The following is a 26,372-nucleotide window of genomic DNA, read 5'->3' as shown; positions in this document are numbered from 1 at the left end:
GCAGATACACATCTCTCCTTGCAGTTTAGTTCTGTGTTCCTTGAGATCAGGGCTCTTATTTATTGATTGATTTGGTTTTGTTTTAGTCTTTGGAGAGAATTAAGAGAGTATTGGCTTTTTAGCCAAACCAGGGGAGAATCTAGCCTTTGCTAACAGCTGTGTGACACTGGCTGTGTGTTTTAACCTCTCTGATCCCTGTGTGTTTTAACCTCTCTGAGCCCTGCCTTTCTAACCTGCGGAATGGATATAATGAGTCATGGCTGTGGGTGGGGATGGCATGAGATGCCACATTCAGCCGTGCCTGTCCTGTCCCCCCCCCTTTATGGGTCACCCTCTGACCAGCTGCAGTACACTGGACACAGCTGACGGCGAATACTTGTCAGTGGAATTCTGAGTCAGGCTCTGCCAAGGGTGAGCTTGCAGCCGCGAGCAGTGAGTACAGGCTTGGAAGGCGTGCAGTTCCAGCTGGAAATGGACCCCTCCCCAGGGCAGCCCCCAGCATGCCACTGAAGCCCGCTCCTCCTGTCCCGTGGTCTGCGGGCAGCGTCAGAGGTTAAAGAGAGTGATCCCATATCACCTGAAGCTGCTGGTACCCAGAAGGGTCCGACTTTGACTGCACGACGTCCCGCCGGAGCGCAGGGGACAGCGGTGATGCGACGCGTGTGGGGCGGTGTGCCGTGCGGGGCGGTGTCCCTGGCTGCGTGGAGAAGTGACAGGGCCAGCCCTACCACAGAAGGGCAAGGACACCGAGGCTCGAAGTTTCCCGTTGGCTGAACATCCTGGGTAGAGACAGTCAGATCCTTCTTTCACTCCTGTGACCTCAGGGGCCAGGTGGGCTCCTGCGGCTTGGGTCTCACCTGCTGGGGGATGCTTCCTGCAGGAGACCCCTGAGCCTGGAACAGTCCGCCAGCCGTGTGGGGTGTAGACGTCTGGCGTGTATTTACCTGGTGGCCTGGGTGTGATCTGCTTGGTGGGCCTTTTTCCAGGAAACTAACAGACTGGGAGCTCAGCAGCTTCCAGAGAGTTTGGGGCCCTGCCTGGCTGTCTGACCTTCTGGAAAATTCTACAGATGATTTAAAGAGGCTGATGCCTCCGCTTTCCATATACTCAGCTAACGCGGACTGGCCGCCTGTCGTGTGCAGGCTGTGAAATTAGGCGGGGAGGCAAAGATGAGAGAACGTCCAGGCTCAGCCTCTAGAAATTCAAGGTTAATGACAAAGAGTTATGTGTACCGGGGGCACAGTGGTTAAGGATCCAGGGCTGTCACGGCAGTGGCTTCGGTCGCTGCTGGGGCACAGGTTCGATCCCTAGCCCAGGAACTTCTGCATGCCTCAGGTGTGGCCAAAAAAAAAAAAAAAGAAGAAAAGAAAATGAAATGAAAACTCCAAGCTTAGTGAGCAAAAACACTGAAAAAAATTAAAGTCACAACGTCCCAGGGAAGCAGTGTGTCCACCCTGGAGCTGGACGAACTCCCCGCTCCATCGTGGTGGCTGAGTGACCCTCTGCCTCGGCTTCTTCATCTGAAACCTTAAAAATGCCTACGTGGCTGGTTGGGTAGGAAGATTAGGAAGCACTCGAGCTGCAAGGTGTGCCTGGCGTAAGATCTGGTGCTTCGTAGCTGCTCAAGAAATGGCAGCGGCTGTGCCGTCCTCATGAGCACATGCAGTGCCATGTGCAGAGAGAGTGGCAAAATCAACCCCCTCTCTCACGAGTCCCGAGTGCGCAACCTCCCTCTGTGCTGGTCCCACCAGAATTCGGGTCCGCATCAAGACCCGAATTCCGAGAGATGCTCCTGAGTCTTCCTTCGCCTGGGGCGTGATTCGGAGGCTGCCCCTTAGAGTGTGCTGTTCTTTCTCTGGGTTGACAAGCCGTCATCATGAGATGACTCGTAAGCCCCCGACTCTGTTTATTCCCTGGCCCGACTCAGTGAGCTGGATTCAGCGAGAAGCCAGCTGAGTCCCAGGAACCTTTGTTCACAGACCGAAGCCCCCGGGGTCCTGCTCAGCAGATGCCAGAGGAGCAGATCTCAGCCCTCCCGGCCCCGCCTGCCCCATCCCAGACGCCCCGTCTTTTCCGTTCAGCCCACTGTCCGTGCACATCCTGGAAAGACAGCGGCCTCTCCCGGGCCTCGTGCCTCTGGGAGAGGCGCCCTTTCCTGGAATCGCCCGGTACGTCCTCTGGTAAGGACTTCCCCATCCCGATGCCTGAGAAATGGGGCTCTTGGTAGAGCAGTGCCCTCTGCCTGACTGTCCTGACTTATGTAAACAGCGGGCTCGTAAAATCCTTCTCTCCTGCCAAGTCGTGAGCACGGCTGTCCTGGGACAGCGTCCGGCCTCTGGGGATTTGGCTGCTCTGGACCCTTCATCAGCTCCTCCAAGGCAGCTTCATCTGAGGACACGCCCTGTCCTCGGTACCGCCGCTGCTACCCCGTGTCCCTAAGCCCTCTTGCATGGGGCTCTGCTGGGGTTCCCCTCGGGCGGCCTGAGGTCACCCCTTTCTGCCAGGAGCCCAGCGTCTCTTCAGGATGTCCCCACCCCCACCTCCTGCAGCAGAGGAGGTCCTGGCTTCTTCCTGCAGGGCATCAGTGCTCCAGAGCTGGTGGCAGTTCCATCTCCTTCTGGCAGCTTTACGCTTCGCATGGGACCGTCCTCCTGCAGAGCTGGCTGCTAGACCTCATTACTTCCAGGCAGTGGGACTCTTGTCTCTCTCATGAACGTCTGTAGCTCCACGACCGGACACCACATCAGAGGCAGCTGGTGCTCCGGGAGTGTTTGTTGAGGGAAGAAGACTGTGGGGTACCGTCAGGTAGCATTTATGGAGGTAAATCCACGGAGTCCGAGAGGTTCGTGTTGAACAGGATGGATGATCAGACTCCCCGGTTTCTAATTTCCCTTTAAACAATGGCCTGTTTGCCAGCGCGGTGCCGGGAGCGACAGGCTTTTGGGCTGTGCCTTGGATTTTCCTTGTTCACTTCCAGGGCTCTTGGACTCATGTTTAGGATTCACAGAAAATGAGAACCTTCCAGAATGATAGGTTATTTGCATGGTTTCTTGCACCCAGTTGGCCTGATGTCCTAGAAGAATTGGGACTCCAAATCAGAAGGTTAGGAAGAAGCAGATTAAATCGCGCAGGAAGGCCGGACAAAGATGCAGTCTTTTGCCGACTTGAGTGATGTTTGGCGAGTGTAGCCCTGTCCCCTCTCCCCGCCCCGCTGTCCCTTCACGGCCCAGATGAAGATCACACAGCTGAATCTGGGCTCTCCTCTGCCATCTGCAGCCCAGGTCCTTGGTCCTTGCTTGGCAGGTGTAACTTTTTGGTCCCGGGAACTCCTTTCCTGTGTTGGGTTTGCTCCAAGGCGCAGGCCACAGATAGTCTTCAAAGACCGGAAAGAAACTTCTGTGATGTCCAGGTCCTTCCTGGCAGCAGGGAGGCAGGACAAAATCCAAGGAAGAGGGAAACTTACCGTCTTTGCTCAGCCGTGGTCACTGCGAGCAGATGCCAGTTCTTGAAATCAGTGAATGGAGTCACGGAGGGGAATGAGTATTTCTCTAGACCACGCGGCACTCAAGGGAATCTCCTGGCAATCGGAGTCCGCGTGATCCAGCACGACCTTCCTTTCCTGCTGGTTTGTCCCGGTGGTGGAGGTGGCTTGTGTGGCTGCCGGGCCGTCTGCCTTGACCCTGATCTACCCTGCACGTGGTGACACGCCCTCCCTTCCATGTGTTGAAGCCTCCTGGGTGGTCCTGGACCTGGTGGAGAGACGGAGCCTGGCCTCTCCCCTGAGCATAGTTGCAATCACATCCTCCACTGAGGGCCGGGCCCCGCACGAGCCATGGGAGCGGGAACGCCTTATCAGAGGATGCGGACTGGTGGGTCTGAGTACCTGCCGGTCCCCGTCCACAGCAGTGGCGAGGCAGCGTGCACATGTTTGTGCTGAAAGTCAGGGTTTGCTGGGAAGAGGAACCCATGTCGCGTGTGACTCGGGACGAGCCGGGCCTGGGCCTTCACGAGCCGGACTGTCTGGGACTCCCTGGCCAGTGACCCAAGAGGCCACCCCTAGGGGTCTCCGCCTCACCCTCAACCTCTGCCTGGGTACGTCCGGGATCTTGTTTTACCTCCTGGCTGGGTCCTGGCCCCCAACTCTTAGAGGGAGGGACCCTTGACTCTTCTCCATGTAAATTCCTGTCCCTATGGTCACCCTGGGCCACCTGCTCTGGCCCCCAGAAGCCCACCTGCCCCTGCGCTGGCCGTAGGGAGGGACTTCCGTACTATTTCTTCTTTCTGCTGAGGGAGGACGCCCCCACCTGCCCCCCACCGCATGCAGGCAGAGAGCAGTGGAGGTGGCTTTGTGCTGGGGTGCGGGAGGGCCGCGGGTGCCCCTGTCCACCAGGGGGGCGGGGCTTGGGGCCGAGTGGCCAGCAGAAGTCCCCTGGTGTGGCCTCCTGGTGGGGGCAGCCCAGGACGCCCTCCCCTCGAGGTCCAAGCAGGTGCCATCCAGGCAGCTTTCTGGTCCCAGGCGTCTTAATGGAGCCCAAGTACATTAGCCAGGAAAAGACCTTAAGTGACGGTATTTGAGAATGTTAAACATTCCAATTTCAAAAATGCTTTTACTGTTGTTATTTTTTCAAATTGTGGTAAAACATCCCTCACATGAAACGTACCGTCTTGACCCATTTTAAAGTGTGTGGTTCGGTGATTTTAAGTACATCCTCCCCACCGGCTCTTCCTAGAACTGCGGTACTTGCAGAACTGAAATCCACTCCCACTCAGTCATCGCGCCCCTTGCCCACTCCAGCCGCTGGCACCCACCTTCCGCTTTCTGTCTCTGCCTTTGACCGCCCGAGTTATGGAGTACTGGTCCCTTTGTGACCAGCTGAGTGGCTTCTCTCACTGGGCGTCGCGTCCCGGGGTCACCCGCCTCATAGCGAGGGTGTGTCCGTTTCCTTCCACTTAGTGACGGATGGTCTCTCGCCCCAGGACGGGCCCGTCTGCTTTCTCCTCTCACACGGATGGTTTTCCCACCCCTCGGCTGCTGTGGATGGCGCTGCTTTGAACGTGGGTGTGTGAACAGCTCCAAGTCCTGCCTCGCAATTTTGGGGCTGCTGTATACCTGCTTTTGCTTTTTAAAAATGGCTCAGGAATTCTCCTGTGGCTCAGTGGCTGTGGGATCTGGTGGTGACACTGCAGTGGCTCGGGTCATAACTGTGGCACAGTTTTGATCCCTGGCCCAGGAATTTTTATATGCCGCAGGCACAGCCAAAAAAATTAAAATGGCTTAAAGAAATAAGAAAACAGGTTCAGGGAGTTCCCATTGTAGCAGCAGAAACGAATCCGACTGGGAACCATGAGGTTGCGGGTTCCGTCCCCGGCCTCGCTCAGTGGGTGGAGGATCTGGCGTTGCCGTGGGCTGTGGTGTAGGTCGCAGACGTGGCTTGGATCTGGCGTGTCTGTGGCTGTGCTGTAAGCTGGCGGCTACAGCTCCGATTCGACCCCTAGCCTGGGAACCTCCATGTGCCTCAGGTGTGGTCCTAAAAAAGACCAAAAAAAAAAAAAGGAAAGAAAGAAAGAAAAGAGAGAGAGAGAATGGCAAAGAAAACCAGTTATAAGAGAGGATTCTGGCCCAAGACGTTTAAAAACCACTGCCCTACCTGGTGCCCTGAGTGTGTTTACTTACGAGTCGGGAAGAGCCAGGCTGGGAGTTTCTGGTGCTCGGTGAGGCCAGGCTGGGCTGAGACGCCTCCTGGCTCCCAGCTGATGGCTGCAGAAGGTGTTAGAACAGCGGCTCGGCTTCGTGACAGGGAGGGGCTCCACTCTCCTTCTGCTGGAGGGTCATCCCCCACGTGTCCCCATCCCAGCGTCTTCTCCCTCCCTGCCCCCTGCCCAGGACTGGCTCCTCTGGGGCTGAGGTATCAGGAAGGGACATGGAAGCATCAGGGACCCAGGGACTCCTGAGAAGCGGTGGCAGCTCTGCCCGGAAGGGCCGACTGACAGGCTAACCAGGACTGGCTGGCCCTCTGCCTGAGTCTTGAGAGCGGCCGTGGGGACGCACAGTGCTGTGTGCGGGACCAGGGTCCCCGCCAGAGTCTGTTCACCTGGGTCTGAGCCTGTGCTGGCATCTCGCTGAGGCTCTGGCATGGAGTGGGCTTACTCAGCTCATGTCCCCTCTGGAAGGGTGGAGACAGAGGGTCTGCCTTCCGTCTTCTCTGTCAAGTGTGGAAAAGGATTTGGGACACGTTTAAAAGGTGATGATCCCAAAATCCCTGCTGTGGCTCAGTGGGTTAAGAACCTGACGTTGTGTCCTTGAGGACGCGGGTTCGACCCCTGGCCTCGCTCAGTGGGTTAAGGATCAGGCGTTGTTGCAAGCTGCAGGGTAGGTTGCAGACATGGCTCGGATCCGGTGTTGCTGTGGCTGTGGTATTAGCCTGCAGCTGCAGCACCGAGTGAAACCCTGGACTGGAACAGGTGCAACTGTAAAAAGACAAAAAAAGAATCCGGCTGCCACAGCTTGGGTCACTGTGGAGGTGTGGGTTCCGTCCCTGGGCCTGAGCAGTGGGTTGAAGGATTTAGCATTGCCGCAGCTGCAGCGTGGTTGCACCTGTGGCTCAGATTTGATCCCTTGCCCGGGAACTTCTGTATGCTCTGGGTGTGGACATGAGAAAAAATGATCCCATCCCAGGTAGCTTCAGCAGCACCCTAACAAAGGGACAGTTCCTACTTTTGATTTTATTTTTCATGCTTTTTTCTGTTTCCAGGAAGGTTTTTTTTACATAATTAAAATTAACATAGAGTTCCCTGGTGGCTCAGTGGGTTAAGGGCCTGGTATTGTCACTGCTGTGGCTCTGGTTGGAGCTGCGGCATAGGTTCCATCCCTGGCCCAGGAACTTCCTGCATGCCAACAAAACAAAACAAAAATCCATGTGTGTACTGCTTTGTTTCTGCACCTTCACTCTGTCGCGTTAGACCCGCAACTTGAAAAGGAAGTGCCGTTCGGGGGCGAAGATCAGACGCCCCGTGGCTGCAGGGCTGCTCTCTGATTACCTGCCTTGTCCGATCGGGCTTGCCGGCCCCTGCGGCGATGTGATTTGCCGTCGTCGTCCCTGGGTTTCCTTCCACTTTTCACATTCACGCCAAATAAGACGCATCCTCAGAACATCGGCCCGTGTCTTGTGGGGTGTCCTCAGGGTGCGGAATTTGGGAGAAGAGCTGTTTGCTGAGACCTGCAGGTGGGCCGAGGAGCCGTGCTCAGCTTCCAGGCTAAGCTAGGCTAAGCGCCCCCACTTTGGATCGGCCTGGGCCGGCTTTTCCCCGACGGGCCTCCCAGGAGCGCCGCGGAGCAGCCCGGCCTGGCCGCCGGCACCGTCGTTCGGAATAATCACTTTGACCTTTCGAAGAGAAAAGAGATCAGAGTTCTAACTTGGGCTTTGTCACCTGCCGCCGGGGGCCGTCTCCCCCCGAGCGCCGGCTTATTTGCCTCGCTGCCGAAGAGCTGTTTTTATCCTGCTCGTTACTGGGAGGGTGAAACGAGTCGGCCGTGTGAGGCGCAGGGACACTCGCCAGCCCTCAGTGTTGGCAGCTGTGCGTGGCCGTGGCGCTGGACACACAGCTCGGACGGCAGGCCCGGGGAGGCCACGGTGTGGCACTCTGAGTCACTGCTGCTTGGGCGAAGTGCGGGATTTGCTGCCCTTCGTCTCGAGAGGCCTGGACGTGAGCTCCTAAACGTTTCACGGTCCAGCCCGGAGCGGCCGCTCTGAGAGCTCGTGGGCTGTGCCTGACCCGCCTCGCTCAGGACCGCCCTGTGCTCTGCGGGTTCGGAAACCAGAAGTGGATGCGGAGGCTTCCAGGGGCAGCGGCGCCTCCTGTGCTGGGCGGGCGGAGGGCACGCCTGCCGTGAAACAGAATCATTGCAGACGGGGGCCCTTGTGACGCAGGCCCAGGGTTTGCTGTCAGGTGTTGAGAGAGCTCCATGAACTTGACTCCATTCTGTGGCCCAGACAGGGTTCGCGATGCTTCATGGCAGGCTGTGGGCAAGCTGAGGAGAAAGGGTAACTCAGCTGGGGTTCCACCGGTAACTCAGGAGTTTCTGGTTTCGGCTTTTGGGAATTGGCAGAATCCTCTCCTTCCCCGAGGGAGATAGGATTTTAGCCCCTCTTTCCTGAGATACTGATTTCTTTTCCACCCCTTGTGAGGCCTCCTGCATTCGGGGAATCAAAGATGAAGGGATCTGGGCAGCCCAGCCTTGGACAGTGTCTCCCCTCGAGTTGAAAGCAAAAGGAGGTGTGACTACGGAGCCCAGGGTCCCTGCAAGTCCAGGGACCTGAGGCTCCAGGACCAGCCCATCCCTTCTTCCTCCTGCCCCTGCCTCCCTGACCCATAAGTAGTGCCTGCAGCCTCACGCAGCGGGTGGAATCCTGGCTCCATCACCCGCCGTGGGGTCCGTGGAGTTCCTCAATGACAGAAGGAAGTGCCGGAGCTCTCGAGGGACTGGACGCACGACGACCCCGGCCCGCCTCCTCCCCGCACGCACGGTCCCACGCGTGGACGGGGCGAAGGCAAGGCACTCCGAGGGAAGTAAGTGTGCTGCCACCTGCCAGCACAAAGCAGGGAGCAGACAGTCCAGCATCAGCACTGCAGGGCGGTGGTTCTGATCTTCGCTTTGTCCAGCTGGGCCGGTCCCTGGATGTGCATGTGCGCATCTCTGCCCAGTGTCAAGTCACCAGCTGACCCTGATCAGGCTTTGGGCGATGGTTCCACCCACGTGGCCTGTGGGGCCTGAGAGAGGGGGCTGAGCGTTCTGGGAGCCGGACACCGCCCCCAAAGTGTTGGCGGCACTTTTTTGGATATATGTGATCCTAATGCAAAAACACCCCACACCCATTCCTCCAGATTGTTAAAATGACCCGCTTGTTGCCACGTGCTCCCCAGTTAGTAGACACCCAACTTGTCAAGTACTGTTGTCTGTGGGGCTAGAGCAGAGAGGATGCCCGCGTCCCCAAAGGTCGGGAAGTGTTTCTCTTGCAAACACGAAAATCACCAGGAGCTGAGAATTGCTCCAGGGCCGTGTATGTATTTCTGCGCGTATCCTAGACAGACTTAATTCTACGTACGGCTTTCTCTTTCCTGCCTGCTCATGGTAACCACTGAAATGAGGCGTCGGTTGTTTTTTTTTGTTTGTTTTTTGTTTTTTGTTTTTTAAATGACAGGATTTGAGGGTTCATTTTTATTTTTATTTGGAGTTGTGGTTAGGTGATTGGCTTTTATATTTGCTCAAAATCTTTAAGCATCATGAATCAGAACAGAGAAGAATATTCTTCACAGTATAATATGTGATTTTCCTATTCTGCTTAACTTACGTCCAAGCAGCTCTAAATACTAAGACTTAAATACAGGAGACTGGAATATATGAGAAGAGAAGATTAACTGGTGTGCAGAAAAGGCATCTCAGTAACACGGTGAGTTCTGTTTGCACAAGGCTCTGATTGCTTAGAGATCACCAAAAATAACTTGCCCGGGGAAGCTGGTTTAGGTTCAGCACGTTGGTAGGCTGGCCCTTTAATTCTTGTCCCGGTAGAAATGTGTTAGAACTTTGGCCTTTGCGCATGGGCTTGGGAATTTTCAGGTACCGGGCTGTCAAGAAAATCCCTTTTTTCTTCTCCACCCTCACCAGGAACTTTGTTCTCCAGAATTACTCCGTAATTCTCGCACCCCAGCTGGGAGTCCTGCACCACAGTTCCGTTCGGAAGCGGCACACGTGGTCTGATCATCTGCAGGAGCAGCCCTCCGAGCTCGGGAGCGTAGTTTACTCACTTGGTTACCAGTTCACTGTAAGGGACCCACTTAGAGGCAGCCGGATGGAAGAGACGCAGAGGGAAAGGAACCCAGGAGGCCTGGACGTGCCAGCCCTCTGCCTGCACCGGCCCCCATCCTACACCCCCACCTGCTCACCATCCCGGAAGCTCTCGGGACCTGGGCTTTTGGGGCCTTGGCAGAGGTTTCATTACACCAGCATCGTGGGTGAACTCACTGGCCATTTGCGACTAATGTAACCCCTTCCGCCTCTCCCTCCCTGGAGGTGGGGGTGGGGCTGGACGTGCCAGGCCTCTCATCACACAGCTGGGCCCCGGGTTCCCCTGGCAACCAGTCTCCATCACGTGGTTACTGGGGGCTTTCTAGAAATCACCGTATTAACGTCAACTCAGACATAGTGGGAAAGGGGCTCATGATGATGAAGAAAAAACCCGATTCTTTCGCCTTTAGCGGGAGCTCTGGAGCTGTCCCGGGAACAGCCAGAGGAGACCAGATATGCTAAAAGTTGCCCCCACTCATGTTCCGTGGGAAGTTAGAAGGATTCCGGGAGCCGAGTTCCTAGATGGAACATGTGGTTCTGTTCTATCAGCCTCACAAATGCCTTGATTCACTTTTCTCCTCAGGGACACATCTCTTCTGACCTGAGGCTTTATCACCCCCAGGCTCTAGCCTTGTAAGTGTCCTGCCCCACCTGCTCTCCGTCCCTTCCGAGTGCGCCTTCCACGTGGAAACGGGGGGGGGGGGGGTGCTGAGCTGCTGCGGCCAGATGCGCACGTGGTGCAAAGAGCATTTCTTTAAGGCGCCGACATGATCTCGTGGAGCAGATCCTGTGTCATCTTGACTGTCATTAAAGAAGCCACTGTGGGGCGCGGTGAACTGAGCGGGGGTTGGGGGCTGCCAGGCGAGTGCCCCGTGACTCACTCTCCCCTCTCTGCCTGCAGCCGGGCCTCTTTGGCTTGGTTCCTGGTAGACGCTCACCTGGAATGGGCTGTGAACCCACACATGTGTCTCTGACTCCGGACCCATTTTAACGCTCAGCTAGCCTCCGTTCGCTGCTAGTGGCAGTGACACCCAGTGCAGGTCAGATGATCGACTCAGATATTCAGGACAAGAGTCGGGGCCCTGTTTAGGGTCAGGTTATTTAAGGAAGGAAAATAACTATTAATAGCCTGATTTACAGCCATGTTGTTTGCCCTGCATGCGTCCAGTAACTGTGTCCTTGCAGACCTGCGTGGAGGGGAGTTTTACGTGTAAAACTGCTTCCCCTCCTGGCTCCAGGATCGCTTTCAGAGGCGCCGTCTCACCGCACACATGTTGGTCTCAAGTTAGCAGCAGTAGATGCTTCATGTTGATTCTCTTTCCAGAAGCATCTGCGTTGTTTTTCCCTGGCTGTTTGATTCAGCCACTTGCATGACCCCCGTAGAAAGGCTTCCTCGCATGACTGAGGGTTGGTCCACTCGGCCTCACGCCGATGGATAGCGGAGGGGAGGCATGGGACATGCGCCCTCTGCGACAGATGGGCCCGTGGAATGTTTGCAAGAACTGAATGTCATTCCAGTAAAATCGCAGTGTAGTTATTAAAAAAAAAAAAAAAAAAAAAAAAAAAAAAAAAAAAAGGAGCCGTGGCGTACAGAGAAGTATATACATCTTTAAAAATCAATCAGCTCTGGAGTTCCCATCGTGGAGCAGTGGTTAACAAATCTGACTAGGAACCATGAGGTGGCGGGTTCGATCCCTGCCCTCGCTCAGTAGGTTAAGGACCCGGCGTTGCCATGAGTTGTGGTGTAGGTCAAAGACACGGCTCAGATCCCACGTTGCTGTGGTTCTGGCGTAGGCCGGCGGCTACAGCTCCGATTGGACCCCTAGCCTGGGAACCTCCATATGCCGCGGGAGCGGCCCTAGAAAAGGCAAAAAGACAAAAATAAATAAATAAATAAATAAAAATAAAAATCAGTCAGCCCTTTAAAACTCCCCTGGGGAAGATCGAATTATTAGTCTTAGAATTTAACAAAGCTTAGGCAAAATCAGACAGCCCGAAGTGAGTTTATCATCTAAACAAATAAAATGCTAACTGACCCCGCAGGAAATCTTGGCGTCTGTCCTGGGGTGGCACAGTTTAGACGCTTGCAGGAGTTGTGTCTGTGCTCTGAGGGCTGTGGAAAAGAGGCAGGGAGAAACATGCCCACGTGGTGCTTGGATTCGATTCATGACACCTCCCAGGTAGGAAGTGACCGTCGCGGGGTTAACCTGGTTCTAGCAGAGACTCGCCGGCCAGTGTGTTCCAGTAGAGCGTGGTCTCATCGCCGACCTCTCGGAGGAGCGAAGGGTCGCCTCGCACTTGGGCTTTTCAGCCCTTGTGTGTATCAGCTCACGGCCCGTCACCTCTGTGTGTCCTCTCAGGGACGTCAGGATTCCGTGTGTCCCGAAAGCTGGGGGCCTGACTGGGGTGGGGGTGGGGACCCAGGAAGGACCTGGGGCAGGGAGAGGGCAGGACCCCCGGTGGTTCCCCACCGGCGGGCACAGGCCAGAAATAACTCAAGGGAGAATCCCCCGGAGCCAAGCAGGACCTTTTATTTTTCTCAACAGAAATCTGTCAGGGGACGAGAGTGCTGGTCCTGTTTGATTTTTTTTTTTTTTTTTTTTAGGGCCACACCTGCGGCACATGGCGGTTCCCAGCCTAGGGGTGGAATCGGAGCTGTAGCTGTTGACCTGCCCCACAGCAACACCAGATCCGAGCCACATCTGTGACCTACACCACAGCTCCCGGCAGTGCCGGATCCTCAACTCACTGAGCAAGGCCAGGGTTCGCACCTGTGTCCTCATGGATACTAGTCAGATTCGTTTCCACTGAGCCACGACGGGAACGCCTAATCCTGGTTAACTTCTAAAGCAGGATGAAAGCCGGGACCCCAGTGGCCTTTGCGTTCTGCTGGGTTTCTCCTCTTGGATTTAATCAAGTAGGAGATGCTGCTGGTGAAACACCTGATGCCTGTTGTGCTTCCTCAAATGCTTGTTCACAGCAAGGCCACCTGTCCACGCCAGGGCCACCTGTCCATTCCAAGGCCACCAGTCCATGCAAAGGTACCTGTCCACACAAGGCCTCCTGTCCATACCAAGGCCACCTGACTATACCAACGCCTACTCCATAATTCCAGTGGACTTGGTGTTTCACCCCCTGAGTCTTAAAAGGTCCCTTAAGGTGGGGTTGTGGAGTTGATCGTGGTGAAGGTGGCATATGGACCTAACTGTTCTACACACTTGAAGCACCTGTCAGAGGTCAGCTGCATAGGAGTCAGGAGGGGTTGCCATCATGATGGCACATCCCAGAACTTTCCAGCAGCCCCGTCTGTGCACTCCACTGAGACGTGTGCCTCTCCTCCGGAGATGAGCAGCTGAGGTCTTGGCAGACGGGCAGCCGTTGCCCATGGTTTTTGTCCTGAGTCCCGGATGAGGGCCTGGTCCGCTGGCCCCGCAGGGGTGAGGGGTTGGAGGGTGTGTGCAGACCCGCCCTGCAGGGAGGACGTCCTGCTGTCCTGTCCCCTTCTTCCACACCTGCCGCCGTGTCTCCTGCACTCTGCGCAGGAACCCTGCCCACTGACTCCCGCGTCCTCCCTGGTGGTGGCTTGATCATTGCTTTCATGGTAATGACTGATTGATTCAGCACTGTGGCCTTTTCACACCTGGCCCCAGGATTACCTAACCTCTGCACGCCCCCTTCTCCCCAGCTCTTCCCCAGCACCGCCACCCCACCTGGGCTTCTGTTCTTGGCTCCGGCGGGACTGCACCCCCATGGCTGCTGTTCCTGTAGCCCCTGTCCATCTTCCCCTCCAGTCCATCCACGTGTCCCTCTGTCCTCAGGGCCCTGCCTGCCACGGCTCTCATCTGGTCCAGGCCCTCCCCAGACTCCTCAGCTGGGCATCGCTGCCTGAGGGTAAAGGGGCCTGGGGGCGGACTTCCTGCTTCAGGCTGGAGCTCCCCACCCACTCAGGGGCCACCTGCTCCTGCCCACGACCACCCTGCGCCCTGCGGCTGCCATGCCTTCTAGGTTTTGACGCGGTTCTATTTTGTTTCGTCCCTTCTGCCTGTGAGACAGGAAGGCTCAACAAAGCAAGGCATCAGATACTTTTGTGGGGGGAGCCGGGAGAGGTGGGGCGTGTCCAGTGGGCTCACTGCTCAAGGGAGCACCTGGTGGGTCACTTTGGCAGCTGCCAACCTTGTTTTCTTTTTATTTTTTAGGGCCGCACCCGCAGCATATGAGGGTCCCAGGCTGGGGATCAAACAGGAGCTGCAGCTGCCGGCCTACACCACAGCCGGGGCAACGCCAGATCTGTGGCGTCTGTGGCCTATAGCGCGGCTCACGACAATACCAGATCCCGACCCACTGAGCGAGGCCAGGATTGAGCTCTCATCCTTATGGCTCCTGGTCGGGTTCTTTACCACTGAGCCACGGCTCCGTCCCCAACTGTGTTTCCAGATTTAAGGCTCCCTGCTAAGGGCAGGTGTGGCCTGGGGCAGGTCACTCAATTCCCCGAGGCCCATTTCCCAGGTTTACCCTGCACCAGGCCCTGTCCCCGGGCGGGTGATGTAACTCACTGACTCCTTGCCCACGGGCGGGCGGGCTGCCTGGCTCCCCTGCTGAGCTCCCATGAGAGCTAGAGACCAGGACCCTGGCCTGGACCCCGAGCAGGCGGTGGTGGGGCTGGGATGGGGACAGGGCAGGGCTGAGACGAGGGCGGGGCAGGGCTGGAGCGGCCTGGGCAGAGCCCACGGAGAGTGGCCTCCTGGACAGGGGGGCTGCAGGTGTGCGGGACCTGCTGGGATGCAGGCAGCTGCTGATGCTGCGAGACAGACGGTTCCTCGCGGGACGGGCCGGTTCATTCCCGTCCTCTGCCCACCTGTGTTGCCACATGATGTGTGCTGTGGAACCGAGGTGACCTCGGCCGGGGCCCCTCAGGCCTGCTGACGTCTCTTTTGTTCTCCGTTTGCCGCACAGAGGATGACGTGGACCTGGAGGCCCTGGTGAACGACATGGACGCGTCCCTGGAGAGCCTGTGCTCGGCCTCGGAGACGGCGCCCCTGCTGCACAACGGCCAGCATGCCCGCGGCCCGCCGCCCCCGGGAGCAAGGCCCCTGCGGCCACAGGCGTCGCCGAGGCACCGGGTGCCACGGTCCCAGCCCCTGCACATTCTCGCCGCCAGGTGGGTGGTGGGGCCCGCGGACCCCTCTCTCTGTCCAGCCCCGTGGCGGGGGTTCAATTCAGGGCACTTTTACAAGCACCTGCTCTGTGCCCTCTGGGATGTGCAGCAACCGGCAGAGGAGCCTGGTCTGGAGTAAGTGGGCTAAGGGCCGGGCAGGCAGCTGCAGGCTCCCGGGCCTCACGGCCCAGAGGGGCTGTGGGGTCCAGGGGCTGCTCAGAGCTGCACAGCCTCAGACACCTGACCACACCCTCCAGGGAATTTGCAAGGCTAGGGTGGAGGGAGGGGCTCTGGGGAGTGAAGGAGGCAGACTCTGAACTGAGTGTTAGTTCCCATCGTGGCTCAGTGGGTTAAGAACCCGACAGCGTCTCTGTGAGGATGAGAGTTTGATCCCTGGCCCTGCTCAGTGGGTTAAGAACCCGACAGCGTCTCCATCCTTTTTTATGGGTGAGTAATAGTCCGTCATGCGTGGGTACCACATTTTCTCCATCCATGTGTCCCCGGCTGGCAAGCTTTGTCAGCACTTGGATTGGAGGGGGTGTGGGGCAGTGTGTCCAGGTCCCTCGGCTCTGTCTCTGCCTGGGAGGGGGGAGAAGTGGGCGGGCAGCAGCTGCGAAGGGGAGCAATGAAGGCGTTGTAGGCCTTCTGAGCGGAGGTGTTTGTGAAATCCAGCTGGACCCCCTCCGTGGCCCTGACTGGAGCTGACTTGACTCTGGCAGGTTTCGGGTGAGGGCAGCTGAGGGACTCTCTCTCACCCACCGCCTCCCTGACTTTCACGGAGGGCGTGTGGGGCGCTGTGTCTCGGTCCTCTGTCTGGCTGGGAATCGCCTTTCCTGTGCTTGTGAGGAGGGAGGGTTCTCTCTGCTTCTGGAAACATCTCCGAGCCTTCTTTCAGATCTGACATCCTAAGCCTTCTGCAGCTGGACGACCCTCTTGCCCAGGGTGGCCAGCTGCGCGTGGGGGTTGGGGGCAGAGTGAACACGGAGCAGGTGGAGCCGTCTCGGCTTCCCGCCCCTCGTCACAGCCCTCCTTCCCGTGTGTGTCCCGCTCTGCCCCCTGGAGCGTCACGCCTGTGTCCTGTGCTCCCGGGGAGGCATTCTTTTCTTCTGTGAGCTTCTGTGGGACCCGAACATGTTGGCCACGCATCTGAGGCAGCCTTATGAGCCCCTGGGAGGATGGTGCCTGGGGCTGGGCGGGGGTCGGTGGTGCAGGAAGGCCTGGCTCCTTGCCAGTCCGTTGCCCGGGACCCTTGAGCACAGAGCTCTGGCTGTGCCTGTCCTCTGCTGGGGGCTGCGGGGGGCAGAGCTCCGCAGGGGATGGAGGGGCACAGGGCGGGAGGGCCCTGCAGAGAGCAGACACTGGTGCCAAGCACAGCCTCTGCTCAGTGGCATTCTCTCACGTGAGTGCTGTTGTTTCTTAGGTTCGGGTGCATTTAAAAACAGGGTGACCAGTGTAAGAAGCCCAAGGATTCGTTTTGTACATGAGTCTGCTGAGGATTCCTGAGTGTGCCAGGCCCCTCCTGTGTGGCAGTCTGTCGAGGCCTCCTACCGTAGCCGATGTCATGGGCAGTACAGCCGTGCTGGGAGGATGGTGGCCCGCGTGCAGGTCGGCCCAGGGGCCCAGGAGCAGGGTCTGCCCGCAGATGGTCCCACAGCTGAAGAGAGCTCAGGAGCGCGGCCCAGCCTGCCTCCCGGTCCTGCTCCAGGCCGCATCCCAGCCCTGCCCGGGTCGCCGGCTAGTGGTGCAAGGGCGGACCTGGGCCACAGGCCTCTTGAGCAGGACTCTCCTCAGCCCCGTCTAATGTCCCTTAGTTTTGCTCTGGGTGATGCTTGTGAACTGCTCTGAGTCAACATGGGACTTTCTTCCCCAATATTTGAATGTAATTTATTGCAGTAAAATTCACCCAACTTGAACTGAATCACTTTAGACTGTGTGGGTAGTGGCGTTTAGTACATGCCCAGCACTGTGCGGGGGGCGGTGGGGGGGATGCACCCCCGGGGGCGCCCCCTGTCCCCCATCCCCGCCTGGTTCTGGAGCATCTCCATCTCCCGAGGGGCCCAGACCTCTTTCCCTCCCTCCCCACAGCCCCGTGGAGGGTCTGTTCTGGGTGTTTGTTGTGTGTGGAATGGTGCATGTATGTTCCGTGTCTGGCCGCTTCAGTAGCATCATTTTATTTTAGGCTCATAGCAAAATGGAGAGGCAGATGCTGGGACACCCCCCCCACATTCCCTCCCTGTGAACACAGCCCCCCCTTGCTATCAGCATCCCACGTCGGGGAGGGGTGCCTTGTTGTCCCTGACAAGCCTCATCACTGTCGTTGTCCCCTGGAGCCCGTGCCCCCCACCACCCTGGGCTGGCTGGCGATGCTCTGTGGTCTCTGGTTTGGACAAATGGATATGATGATGGGGACCCAATCGCATGGTATCGTGGGAGTAATTTCACTGCCCTAAAAAAACAGGATTTTTTTTTTTTTAAACACTCGAGTTCCCTGGTGGCCTAGCAGGCACTGTGGCTCTGGTCACTGCTGTGGTGTGGGTGCCATCCCTGGTCCAGGAACTTCTGCACGCCGGTGGGCACAGCCAAAAAAAAAAAAAAAAAAAGATATAAAAGGCTCGAAACAGCCTCCTAAAGGAGACGCTTTTGTGAACGAGAGCATCAGACAGTCAGGCTCTTGAGCTGAAATTTGGAATGAAATGAACACTCTCCAGCGGGTCACTGGTTAGCGGTAGCTTGGGGGCTGGGAGGTGAGCGAGGTGGGAGCTCCTCCCCTCTCGCTCTGTGTGACACAGACCCTGTGTGTCACCTGGATGCCCTGCCACAAACAAGCTGCTACGGAAGATCGGGCTGTGTTACCAGCATGGCTGAGCTCTCTGGCATGCGGTGGGGTGAGTTAGGAATCCCACCGCAGCGGCTCAGGTTGCTGTGGAGGTGCAGGTTTGATCCCCGGCCCAGTGCCATGGGTTAAGGGACCCGGTGTTGCCGCAGGTCATAGCTGTGGCAGGGGTTCGGTCCCTGGCCTGGGAACTTCCGTATGCCGCAGGTGCGGCCATAAATAAATAAATACTAAAAGGGGGGCCATCTCCCCTATTTCTTCTAGATCCAGAACACTTTCATCCTGCAGATCCAACACCCCATCCCCGTTAAACACTGGCTCCCATTCTCCGTGTCCCCAGCCCCTGGCCCCCCTGCTCTATTTCTGCCTCTCTGAATGTGCCTGTCCTCGGTGCTCGGTTGAAGTGGTGACGGGCTGGGTTCACTTAGCAGTGTCCTCGGAGCTCATCCGCGTGGCAGCTGTGTCAGAATCCCCTTCCTGCTGAGGCTGACAGCCCCCTGCACGTTTGCACCAGCCTCTATCGTGCGTTCCCCGACAGTGGACCGAGGTTGCTCCCCCGTTTGACGGCCGTGAGTGCAGCGGTATGAACGTGGAGGCGCCAGCAGCTCTGACCTGGTCCTGGGCCTAGAGCCGGCGGCAGCTTGTAACGAGGTTGTCTCTCCTGTCACAGGCGCCTGCAGGAGGAGGACCAGCAGTTTAGGACCTCGTCGCTGCCTGCCATCCCCAACCCCTTCCCCGAGCTCTGTGGCCCCGGGAGCCCCCCTGTGCTCTCGCCCGGCTCCTTACCGCCAGGCCAGGCCGCTGCCAAGCAGGTAAGCCCACCTCTGGTTTGAGCGTCAGGCTGCTCGGGCATGGGGCTGAGACGGGTGAGCTGGCTTTTTACTTTGGGAAGAAGGGAGGGAAGTTGTGGGATCTCTGCTTCTCGGTCTTTTCCCGTTGCTGCCAGACTTGTAGCTTCATGAGGCTTTTTAATCCATCGGCCACAACTCCACTTAGGTCGGGGACGTTTTAGAGACAACCTTTGGGATGTGTTAGATGTTTAGATGTTACAGAAGAGTCTCATAAAAATGGTGAATGATAGTGGTAGTAGTAATTTGGTGCTGAAAGATGAATTTCAGTTCCCCGGGGACATGTCTCCACTGTCGTCTTTGTCTGCATACTGAGCCCTTAAATGCTGGGCCTCCTGGGCACCCGGGCTGGACGCTTTGCAACATTCCTGACTCTCAGTATGATCCGCTCCGTATAATCTTGACTGGACCCAGAAGATGCCAGCACCTTTTTAAACCAGCAGTTTCTACCTTAAAGTCAAACTGTGCTGCCTGTTACACAGCCGTCACCCCCGAGGTGGGAAACGGAGGCTGAGTTTCAGTACCGTGTCCAAGGTCAAACCGCCCGCCATCCCCTGTTGGCAGGGTGGGCTGCAGGCTTGGGAGGGAGACCCAGCGATGCTCTGCCAGGGTGTGTGGGGGGTGATAATGGTAACAACGATGATGCCAACAGCATCTGTGGTCTCTACTGCCCGGCGGTCAGTGGTGGAGCTACTGGGGGAACCGGAGTGGGTGATGGAGCTTGGGAGTGATTTGAATGGTGGAGCTGCAGGGGGCGTGGTAGAACTGGGGGTGGGGGCTAGAGCCTGTGTGAGTGGTGGAGCTGCAGGGGGCTGACCCAGTGTGGGTGGTGGAGCTAGTGGTGGGGGGTTTGCTGGTGTGAGCAGTGGAGCTGGGGGGCGGGTGTGGGTGGTGGAGCTGGGGAGGGAGCAGGTGTGGGTGGTGGAGCTGGAGGGGTAGGTATGTGATGGAGCTGGGGGGTGGGGCTGACCCGAGGGTCGGGCACTCTGATTCCAGCCACTAAACCAGGCATGTCCTGGGAACTTGCTGTCCTCTCTGCCCCGTGGACCTCGGCCACTTCCCTGCCTTTTCTGCGAGAGCCGCCCTCTTCTTCTCTGCACTTTTCCGCCCTCGGCGTCCTCAAGGCCAGATGGGCCTTGTCCTTCTTTTGCAAACCCACCCCCTGGGGCCCTGGGGTCTGCCCTGGGGGGAGGGAGGCAGTCCCCAGGGCAGCTCCCCTTCTGCCCTGGCAGCCCCCGCCCCCGTCAGCCCCCAGGAGGTGAGGTGGGGCCTCTGTCTGGAGCCTGGGGCGGTGGCACTTGTCACATGCCTGACGTACATCTGGGAAGGCTGCCTTCCCATTGACCTTCTGTTGCAAGTAAGAGGGTCTAGACACGCTGTCTGTGGCCTGGGCACGGAGCTTGTTTACAGCCTTCCCATCCTAAAATAAGACCACGGAAATAGTATCTGGCTCACTCAGTGGCTGGCAGGAACACAGGCCTCCACCCCCATGGACCGTCCAAGTCTGGAAGCAGGATCAGGAAACCCAGGAATTCTGCCTGCTGTTTTTCTTGGGATCAGAGTTGGTTCCCCACGAGAACGCTGCATGGGTGCCTGTGTTTCTGTCCAGGTTCCTCCAGCCCTCGGGGCCCAGCAGCCAGGAAGGGCGCCCCCGTGCTTTGCAGGCGTGGGGAACCTGGGCTTCTGCGTGGCGCTGAGCTGGCTCGAAGGGCGTTTCTGTCCCGCAGAAGAGGGATACCCTGAAGCATGTGTTCTGGGGGCGGTGATGCCCGGCTGCCCGGAGCTGCTGCTCAGCCTCCGGGGCGGACCGTGACGGGAGCGGGGCCTCCTTTGCTGCTCCCCGAGGGAGGGAGAAAGCTGCCCTTCTTCCTCTTGCTGCAAAGTCAGAGGAAGCAGCTGGGGTTGGCGTCCCCTCCCAGTGCTGAGGTGGCATAAAAAGGGACGCAACTCGCGGGACGCCTGGGGCCACCCAATGCCGCCTCCTTCCCTGGAGGTCCCCTGGGCAGGAGGAAAGTGTTAGCGTCTGGGAGGAGCCGGGAGCCGTGGGACCTCTGTCTGGTCTCTGGTCAGAGGGGCGGGAGGAGCGAGGGGGTCAGGCAGCCCCGCCTTCTCGCCAGCGCCTTCTAGATCCATCTCGGACAGGGCAGGGCCTCCTCCCCCGCGCCCTGGTTCTTGCTCTGCAACCATGGGTGGCTGCTCAGTGAGGCGGGTGTGGGCAGGTGTGGATCGCAGGCCTGCCTGGAAAGCAGCCACTGTGATGCGATGTGACGTGTGACAGTACTGTCCCACTCCCCGGGTAACACTGCGTGGCAGGACAGCCCCGTGGCTGCAGGCAGGACCCGAAGCCCCCCTGGCAGGCCAGCCCCAGACAGCCGAGGCTCGGGTTCACTGCTGCAGCCGGCTCTGCCACAGCTCCAGCCCGACTGCCCTATAGGCCTGCAGGCTGGGCCCTTTGCAGCCTACTGTGTGCCAGGCCCTCTGCCAGACCCTGAAGCGAGCTGGTTGGCTGCAGTGTGGGCCCCGCCCACAAGGACCCTCCTGTGACAGTGACAGCAGCCGCCATCTCTGAGGAAGGCAGAACAGCAACGGGGGGGAGTTGAGGAGGCATCGCCTGCCTGGAAGGACTGGATGTCCCCGGAGCCACCGGCGTTCTCCGCACGAGGCACCAGGCGAAGCCTGGAAGTTCTCCCACGCTGCCCCCACCTGGGGCTGTGTCCACTCTGCGGTCGCATCCTGGCCATGGGCTGTGGGAGAGGCGTCCTGGGCTGGCCCGAGCTGAGGGCATCCTGGCGGTCGGGGTGCCGCGTGGGCTGCACGTCTGCGTTCCTGGGGTGCCTGTGTTAGAGCCCAGCCCTGCTGCCATGGCCTTAGGTTCGGGCCTAGGGAGGGGTCCTGGGGTGGCAGTAGAAGGGGAGCACCAGTGAGGACAGGGTGAGAGCACAGCAGCAGACAGGCCTCAGTGTCCTCACCAGAGCCCCACCTGCGCCCTTTGACCCCGACCCCGGGCTCCAGAACCGTGAGAAGTAAGGGTAACTTCTGTCTTAAGAGGGTCACCGGAGCAGAAGGATGCATTGCCTGGCCCAGGGAGAGGCTTTCCATGTGTCACGTGGTACTGTGGTCACGTGCAGGTCCGGGTCCTATCGGGAAGGGCCGGGTGCTTTAGCACCTGTCTCAAGGTGGTCACTGCTCGTGTCCACACGGCAGAGAGCAGACGGTTCCCACGTGGGGCCACACCATGCCCAGAAGCTGCAGTACTTGGGCTGGAAGCGGAGGCAGGACTTGGCCTGGATGAGTCCAGAGCCTGTGGGTCCTCCGTTCGCTGCTGGGAAGGATGCTTTTGTGTGAGAGGCAGCGTGAGCGCAGCACACGTTTCTGATTAAGCGCCTTGGTCCCGCAGAGGGCGGGAGTCAGGAAGCTTTTTTCCACTTAAGCAGGAGCTCTTCTGAGGGAGCAGCCTCTCAGAAGAGGCCCTGGGGCTTGGTGGGAAAGTGCTGCTCCTTCTGGGGTGAGCCAGCCTGGGGACTGCGGCTGCGGAGCCTGGGGACTGGGTTTCATATGAAGGGGGGTGGGCTCTGTGGCCCCTCTGGAAATGCCATACAGCGACAGGGGAGCAACAGGGCAGCCAGACCCTGCAGCTCCACCACAGAAGCAGCACCACTGGCCTCCAGGATCTGTGCGGGCCCCTAGGGAAAATTGGGGAGCCAGGCTTTGTTGGGTCTCCTGGGGATATTGGGGAGCCAGACTTCGTGGGGTCCCCCAGGGAGAATCAGGCAGCCAGGCTTTGTGGGGTCCCTCAGGCGGAAGGAATCAGGGACTTCCGCTTTCCAAGCCCTCAGAATGCCCTTGGCTTCGTCACCTCCTTGGAAATTTGCGTTCCACACTGGGTTTTGGAGGCTCTGAGGCATCCTAAGCAGAGGAAAAGCTGCGTTTTAGGCTGACTCAGCCTCTCAGACACTTAGGATCACAGAGCCGCTTTGTCCACGGCCGGCTTCCCGCAGAACCCGCTCTGGGGAGGGAGGCAGAATTGGCCTAGATGGTTCTTAAAAGGTGAAGCCCATCCCTCAGACTTCTGGGAGTAGTGCCCAAACCGAGGTGTTTCAGAGCCCACTGAGGGGTGCAGCCTGAGAACATTCCAGAGCCCCAAGGTGACCCTCTTCCCACGCCTGTGTTTCCGTCTGAACAAGGGATGCGGTGCAGGTGGGGAGCCGTGTCTGCCGTGCGCTCTGGGCTGTGTGCGTCGCTAAGTGTGAGACAGGAGGGTATCTCAAGAACCTCTTGTGAGATCCCAACCCCTGGCTTTCTCTGGACTATAAATATCTTTTCATTTAGTTAATTTATTTATTTGTTTGTCTTTTTAGGGCCGTGGCGTACGGAGGCTCCCAGGCTAGGGGTCTCATCAGAGCTACAGCTGCTGGCCTCCACCACAGCCACAGCAATGCCAGATCCAAGCCACATCTGGGACCTACACCACAGCTCACAGCAACGCCAGATCCTTAACCCACAGAGCGAGGTCAGGGATTGAACCTGCAACCTCATGGTTCCTAGTCGGATTTGTTTCCGCTGTGCCGTGACGGGAATTCCCCGTAAATATCTTTTTGAACAGAAATTCTTGGCTCCATAGCTCAGGGGTTAGAGCACTGGTCTTGCAAATAGAAATTCCCTAAAGCTCAGGACCCTCTATGACAGCATTAAGTATCTCTTGATATCTGGAGTTGGCAGGTGTGTTGGGACAGTGGACACTTAAATCATTGATAGCTTTCATGGGAAGAATCACTGTACTTTCACCAAAAATCTCAGTGTTGTTGTGTCCGGCGCAGGCGTCTGCGACTGGGTCCTGCTGCAGAGGCGAAGGCCAGGGCAGAGCAGGTAGCTGTCAGAACCTCTGTGTCAGTGGCTTTGACACAAGCTGCCTGGTCGAGAAGTGACTTTCCAGAGTTGCTGCTGTGGAGCATCGGGTTAAGGATCCGGCATTGCAGCAGCTGTGGCCTGGGTCACAGCTGTGGCTCAGATTTGACTCTTGGCCCAAGAATTCCATGTACCTTGGGTGCGGCCTAAAAAACAAAACAGCAACAAAAAAGAAATGATTTTCCATGCCAAACTAATCTGCCCGTTCCTGCTGTTAATGCTTTGACTTGAAATTTCTTTAGGAAAGAACCAGGAAATGAGCCTTTGGCCGGACTGCCCACCCCGACCGCTCTGCCGTAAATGCATGCGATCCGACACCCCTCACTTCTGCTCCCGTTCCTGTCTCAAGCCACAGGTCGCGCCGTGCAGAAGCTGCCCTCTGCATGCAGCATGAGCACCCGCGCTTTTAAAAAAAGCCCATAGACCGTCACGGAAGGACTCTGGTTCCGTTCCACGGCCTCTCAATGTGTCCCTTACTGGCAGTTTAAGATACAGTGTTTTATGAAATGACGAGGTTCAAAAGTAGGTGTCAGACCTCTGGGTCTTGGCTGAGGGCTCTCTGTGCTGCACAGGCTCTCTGCCACCCGCCGGGTCCCAGCAGGGTCCCAGCCCTTCCGCGCTCACGAAGGACACGGACCCGAACCTTCCCCACCTGAGTTCCCCGAGCTGGCCGTGGCCTTTGCACTGCCTCTGCCCCCAAGCCCCTTTGCTCGTCCTCTTTTCTTGGGCTCCCGCCTCGCGCTCTTGACAAACATGAAGGAGGAGCAGTTTGGGTAAAAGAAATGTTTTTTAGAAAAATCAGAAGACTCACTTGGCGCAAAGCAGGTGATGGCGCCCTGAGTGTCTTCAGACGGAGAATTCGGTAAAACATCTGCCCACACCCTCCCCGCACTGTGCAGCCAAGTCTCGGCATTTCTAGGAAAAAAAGAACACAGATGTGACCCGTTTGGAAAGGTTCTACGAGGACGGCCTCTGCTGGTAAATTTATGTTTGGTCCCCGGTGGAGAACCAGATGCTGAGGACGGATGTGGTTTGGCTTTGCCTCACCCCGTCACTTCCTCGTTGTCATCCTGCAGCGGAGCTTCTCGTGAGTCCTAGCACTTTCTCGCCGCCCTGCTTCTGGATCCTGGATTCTTGGGGTTCGTTAGTATCAGGAAAATCCTGCACAGACACAGATGCGAGTGTCGTGTGCAGCACCATAGGAGGGACCAGGGCGGTGACAGCTGCCTGTGGCCGGGACGCAGCCCATGCTTGAGACAGCGGCAGCACTGTCGTGACAGCACCTCAGGTGTCACGGGGAGGAACAGATGCCCAGCCGTCCCCACTTGCCCAGGTTTTGCTCCGGTTTCCGTCCCTCTGTGTTTCATCTGCTCTTAGTCGAGTGGGTGAGTCGCATGTGTGTTTTTCTGTAAGATCCCCAAGCCTGGAGGCTGGCTGCCGCTCACCCCTCGCCAGCTCAGGTCCAGCTGGGAAACCGAGCCCCTGCCACTTCTGTCCATCTCACGGGCCCACGCCTGGCACGATTTGCGGCTTCCAGATGTGGGCACCGCCAAGGCCCTGCCCGTGGGAGCCCGTGAGCTGCTGTGAGAGACATGCTGGCCCGTCCTCAGGGCCCTGGACTCTCCCAAGGTCAGGTGTGGGACGTGGACATTCTGGCTGCAGGAAAGGCACCAGCCAGGAAACCACCAGGGGCTGGAGGGTGAGGAGCCATTGGATGGCTTGTTCCAGAAGCGGGGGGCGGGGCAGAGGTCAGGGCCTGGCGGTCTGGCCAGACTGCGTTTCACTACAAACTCTGCCGAGTATCACCAGAGGGACGCGAGGCAGGTTTGCGCCCTGAAGAGGGGCTCTGGTTTGCGGTGCGGTGGGCTGGACGGCAGGTGTGGGATGGCCGTTCGGAGCCACTGCAGCAGGAGCTGAGGTCAGAAAGAACCGGGTGGACCTGGATCCGAGAAGGCTGACAACACTTGGTGACTTCTTGCCCTCCGTGGCTTTCATGTTCCCGCTGGTAGCTGGCAGTTCTGTGTCCCTCCTTTAAAAATGTATTCGGCCCTGTGTCTGTCTCTGAATTCCATCGTCCTTTCAGAGGAGGCAGGGCCACCTCGGAGGTGCTTGGATGGAGGAGGCATCAGGACCCATCGGGACCCAGGAGCTGATCCAAGGGGTGACTGAGGGCCGTGGAGAGACCAGCGGGGCCGCCCCATCCACCAAGGGCCCAGGCGGCATCGCCAGGACGGCCCGATGGGGCGTCTTGAGAAGCCCAGCCCTCTTCTTTGGTGCCAGAGGCGTGAGCCAGGACCGAGGACCTGCAGCCAAATGCCACAACTCCGCATGGGGTTGAGGGTGTAAAAGACCTGGAAACAAAACCACGGCGCAGCCACGTCTGAGGAGGCTCCTGGCTGACGGAGACGGCGGAGTCAGGGCTGCCGACGGCGTCCGGGGCCCGGGAGGCCTCCTGGACCCCAAGGACGTGATGTCACTTGGACGCGACTGTACAGCAGCTGACGGTGGCGCGTCGCTGTGATGTCCTGACTTTGACCCTTGAACTGTGGTTCGAGCGTTGCTGTTTTTAGGAAACAGACACCAAGCTGTCCGGGGTAAAGGGCCAGCGGTCCCGGGCTCACTCGAGTCGGCAGCCCGGATCAGAGGATGACAAGGACGTGAGAAAGCCGAGGGGCAAGTGGTGATATCGGGGAACCTAGCTGGAGATACGTGACAAAATCATTGGACCATTTTTCTCTGGTTTTCTGTCCGCCTGAAATCATCTCAAGATAAAATGCTGAACAAAGA

General features: G+C 58.0%; 1 protein-coding gene across 12 annotated transcripts in view; it reads left to right on the top strand.

The window, feature by feature from the left end:
- The window catches only part of GRB10 (growth factor receptor bound protein 10), a 162,190-nt gene that overhangs the window by 83,295 nt on the left and 52,523 nt on the right, over positions 1-26,372 (top strand). For 8 of the 12 annotated variants that reach the window (XM_021101958.1, XM_021101955.1, XM_021101957.1 and 5 more), the window contains 2 exon segments: positions 14,798-15,002; positions 18,503-18,644. The exons of 2 other annotated variants lie outside the window; for them this stretch is intronic. In XM_021101958.1, coding sequence (XP_020957617.1) covers positions 14,833-15,002; positions 18,503-18,644 — 312 coding nt within the window. In that variant the 5' untranslated portion in view covers positions 14,798-14,832. 12 annotated transcript variants of the gene reach the window in all.

This window comes from Sus scrofa, chromosome 9 (genome assembly GCF_000003025.6).
Source record: "Sus scrofa isolate TJ Tabasco breed Duroc chromosome 9, Sscrofa11.1, whole genome shotgun sequence".
Taxonomy (NCBI): domain Eukaryota; kingdom Metazoa; phylum Chordata; class Mammalia; order Artiodactyla; family Suidae; genus Sus; species Sus scrofa.
The sequence above is the reverse complement of the archived record's forward strand: the minus strand, read 5'-3'. Positions and strand labels throughout refer to the sequence as shown.